At 47.4% G+C, this 4,157-nt stretch overlaps 1 protein-coding gene across 1 annotated transcript in view; it reads right to left on the bottom strand.

Moving 5' to 3' along the window:
* LOC107299032 (nucleolar complex protein 2 homolog) overlaps positions 1-2,695 on the bottom strand; it is a gene marked incomplete at its 3' end in the record, with an annotated part of 12,871 nt that extends 10,176 nt beyond the window's left edge. Inside the window, exons 1-2 of the mRNA XM_015828399.1 lie at positions 2,621-2,695; positions 588-764 (exon numbers count right to left, since the gene is read on the bottom strand). Coding sequence (XP_015683885.1) covers positions 588-764; positions 2,621-2,643 — 200 coding nt within the window. The remainder of the gene's footprint in view (positions 1-587; positions 765-2,620) is intronic.
* Between the last annotated feature and the right edge of the window lie 1,462 nt (positions 2,696-4,157).

A 4,157-nucleotide genomic window follows, 5' to 3' on the forward strand; every position in this document is an offset into this window, starting at 1 on the left:
GGATGCTCCTCATGGGGAGCCCCATGTATAGAGCATTACAGTAGTCCAGGCGGGAGGTGACGAGGGCATGAGTGACTGTGCGCAAAGCGTCCCGGTCCAGAAAAGGGCGCAACTGGTAAATCAGGCGAACCTGATAAAACGCCCCCCTGGTCACGGCCGACAAATGATCTTCCAGTGTCAGCCGTGGATCCAGGAGGACCCAAGTTGCGCGCCCTCTCTGAGGGGGCCAAAGTTTCGCCCCCTATAGACAGCGATGGAATCAGCTGACTATGCCGGGGCGCCGGCAACCACAGCCACTCGGTCCATCCATCCAATCATCCATCCACCCACCCATCCAATCATCCATCCATCTCTTTCCATCCATCCATCCATCCATCCATCCATCCACTCCCTCACCCATCCATCCATCCATCCATCCACCCACCCATCCCATCCAATCATCCATCTGTCTTTTTCCATCCATCCATCCATTCGTCTTTCCATCCATCCATCCAATTATCTGTCTATCCATCCATCCAATCATCCGTCTATCCATCTCTTCCCATCCACCCATCTCTTTCCATCCATCCATCATCATGAAAACTCACCTTTCCACCGTTATCAAATTACCTCCTGATTTATTTTTGCTGCCAAGTTCTGAAGGCAACATTTTTTTCTCATCTCCCCCAGAATTTGGAGTATCTTCTATTAAATCATCTTCCAAATCAGAATCAAATCCGGACGTTAAAAATTCATCCACGCTCAAGTCACCCAGTTTTTTGCTTCTGAAAAGGCAAGATAGAAATTTATTTTTTTTAAAAAAACAAATAAACAATACCTCTTTTGATTACAGATGGTCTTGTTTAGAAAGGCCAATGCATTGTGACATAATAAATCTGGCAAATATAATGAACCCTCAATTCCAAGTTGTTAATTTCACACTAGTGACACTATTTCCAATCTTAGAGGCAAACAGAAAAGACCAATATAACAAACACACAATGAACATTTAACACACTGTTTTTCACATTATTGCTTTAATTGTATGCCACTCTTTGTCTCTGGTCTTGGACTGTAACAAATCTGAATGAATTGTATGCCAGCCAAAGTCACACCCATGAGATGGGCAGCTAGAGAGATTTAATAAGAATTAAATTATTATGAAATAATTTCATAAACACAAGAAAATCAATTAAAGGCAAAAGCGCATCAAGAGACACCCTGGATTATTTTAGAATTTATAACTTATCTATGATTATTTATAAATTATTTCTAACAATTTATTATTAGGAGCCATCGTTACCCACTTGCTTCTCCTGCGTTTTGAATCCCATTTAACTGCCAGAGCAAATAAACAAATGAAAATAACTCAAGCAAATAAACAAATAAAAACAAATGAAATAACTCAAAAGAGATTTTACACCTACGACTCTCCAACCTCTCCCCAAACTGAATTCACCAAAAGTGCTTCAAAATTCTCAGGCCCACAAATTACAACAACAGGTTTTTTAAAAATATCATTTCTGTATTTTTAAACTAGGGGCTTTCAAAACTGAACAGGAAAAGGGGAAAAAACATAGAAAACAGGCCTTTGAGCCTTCAATTTTATCAAGTGTGACTAAAAATGAAAATGTGAGGGAAAAAATCTTTCCCGTTTACCTGGAGTTATTCCCCAATATTACAAGTCTGCCAGCCTCAACGTTATATTTTAAAAATTCTAATTTATTTTTTAAGAAATTACAGTTAATTTGCCTCAGAAACTGCTGGAAAGATAAAACCTGCTCCCAATTGAGTACCACCTGTGGCCTTCTGAGTAAAATAATCCAGGTGTTGCTCATTGCTCATTACCTAACCGTTCCTGCCAAGCCAGCAAGTTAGGGTGAGATAAAATTAGGTTGAAAGGCCTTAACGTTGTACCAGGTGTCTTCAAACATGGCCCTTTGATGACCTGTGGACTTCAACTCCCAGAATTCCTCAGCCAGCGTGCCTAGCTGAGGAATTCTGGGAGTTGAAGTCCACCAGTCCTAAAAGGGCCACGTTTGAAGACCCCCCCCCGCTACATTTGAGAACATATCAAGAATTTTAAAAAGCCACCTCAGCTCAAGTCTATCCTTTCCAATTAATTAATGGGGGGTTTAATTAATTAATGGGGGGTTTAATTAATTAATGGGGGGAGGGTTTGATTAATTAATGGGGGTTTAATTAATTAATGGGGGGAGGGTTTGACTAATTCATGGGCAAAGGAAGTTTGTTTGCTCGCTGCGTTCCACGCCACGCCGGGCGTCCCCAGAGTCTGGAGTGTATTCATTCACACGAGCACGCTATATACACGCGTTGGGTCGGACGTTTAGGCTTCCCACCTGGGGGACGAGGGAACATGGCACGCCACGTGTTCCTCCAGGCCGGCACCAAACGAATGCAATGCAACGCGCTTTTTTTCGGTTTGCAAGAGTTGGGGCAGAATGCGCGTAAACCTAACCCAATTCCCTATTCTCACGAGTTTGCGGGGCTGCAGCCCCCCCCCCAAATCCCGCAAAGGCTCCTACCCCCCCCCGCCCACCCCCAACCCCCAATTCTTGCAAGGACGCCCCACTTTGCCCGGGACTCGCTTGGCTGGCTGGAGTTTGCAAAGCGCCCTGACCTTTTGGCGGCGGTGGTAGCCATGCTGGCGGAGCTTCTCCCCGCAGCTGCAACAACGTGGGAACAAGCACTTCCTCTCCCACAATGCAACAGAGTAGCGAGAAAAGGGGAAGCGCCGAGCCGAGCCGGCCGGATTGGCTTTAAGGTTCACTGGCGTGTTGCTTTCCGGCTGGAGCCGGCGCCCGCGGGCGCCCAAGCGTGAGAATAACAGACTAACGGAGCTGGAAAGGGACCGTGGAGGTCTTCTAGTCCAACCCCCTGGCCAAACAGGAGACCTATCTCATTTCATTCCATCTCTTCTTCAAAGCCTGCAGGGATGGGAGCAGCCACAATTAGTGAAGGGGAGAGGAACCGTTTGCAGCCAAGTTTTGCAAATTCGGCTTTGCTTGGCAGGGCCCCGCGTTGCCAAACCCGTGTTTGCCGCTCGTCTGAATGAATACATTGGGGATTAAACGATGGGGCAGGGTGGGAAAAGGCCGATTCCTTCCCCCACCCACCCACCCCAGGGCCTTTTGCATTCTCTCTCGCCAACTATCCCGAGCCAGCGAGTTCGCTTAACTAGGGGTTTGAGTCAAGCCGCGAAGGACCCGGGGTTGCACCTCCCGCCAGCTGTCAATCGCAACCCACCCGGGCGGGCGTTCACGTGAAACTCGCAGGTTAGGGAGTTGTGGGAAAGCGAGCTTGTCGCATGGGCTTGCAAGGATGCAACGCCCCCCCACCAAAGTTTACCCCTTGGCATTCCAGCCTTCGCGTGTGTTATCTCCGCAGATTGAAGACCCATTTTGCTTCGCAATGACATCTTTGCAATTAAATCTTTGCTTTGCAATTAAATCTTTGCAATTAAATCTTTGCATTGCAATGAGATCTTTGCAATTAAATCTTTGCAATTAAATCTTTGCAATTAAATCTTTGCATTGCAATGAGATCTTTGCAATTAAATCTTTGCATTGCAACGAAATCTTTGCAGTGAAATCTTTGCAGTGAAATACAATCTTCCTTTTCCGATCACGGCCAGGATTATCCTAAGCGATGGGAGCCTGTTCCCAAACAGGGTTTAAGCGACAGCCTCCTCCTATGCAGGGACTGACATCACGGCCGAAGCGGGGCGAGAGAGCCCCAGCCGGCCACCAGTTGCGAATTGCGGAGCGGGCGGCGACTTGACACACACAGCGATTCTCCCAACCTCCCCTGTATATTATTGCTGGGTGAACGGAGGGGAGGGGGCAGACAGAGAGAGAGAGAGAGAGAGTGAGAGACGGGGGGGTAGGCAAAAATAAAAAAAAAGCAAAAGTGATCTGTCGTTTCGGAGCAGAGAAAGCGCCGGGCGCTGTTGAGAAGGGTGCAAAGAGAGAAATTGCCCCCCCCTCCTCCCCAGGACCGTCCAGCCGAGCTGGGGAACGGATTGGATTTTTACCCGGGCGAACTTTTGCAGCCCAATCCATCAATCTGGAGAACAAAGTGCCCGCCCAGGGAGACCACCTTTGCTGCTTAGCCCTGGAGGGTCCCGCTGGGTGAGTCTTCTGCAAAAGGGGGGGGGG

This window comes from Protobothrops mucrosquamatus, unplaced genomic scaffold (genome assembly GCF_001527695.2).
Source record: "Protobothrops mucrosquamatus isolate PMUCROS unplaced genomic scaffold, P.Mucros_1.0 scaffold4455, whole genome shotgun sequence".
NCBI lineage: Eukaryota > Metazoa > Chordata > Lepidosauria > Squamata > Viperidae > Protobothrops > Protobothrops mucrosquamatus.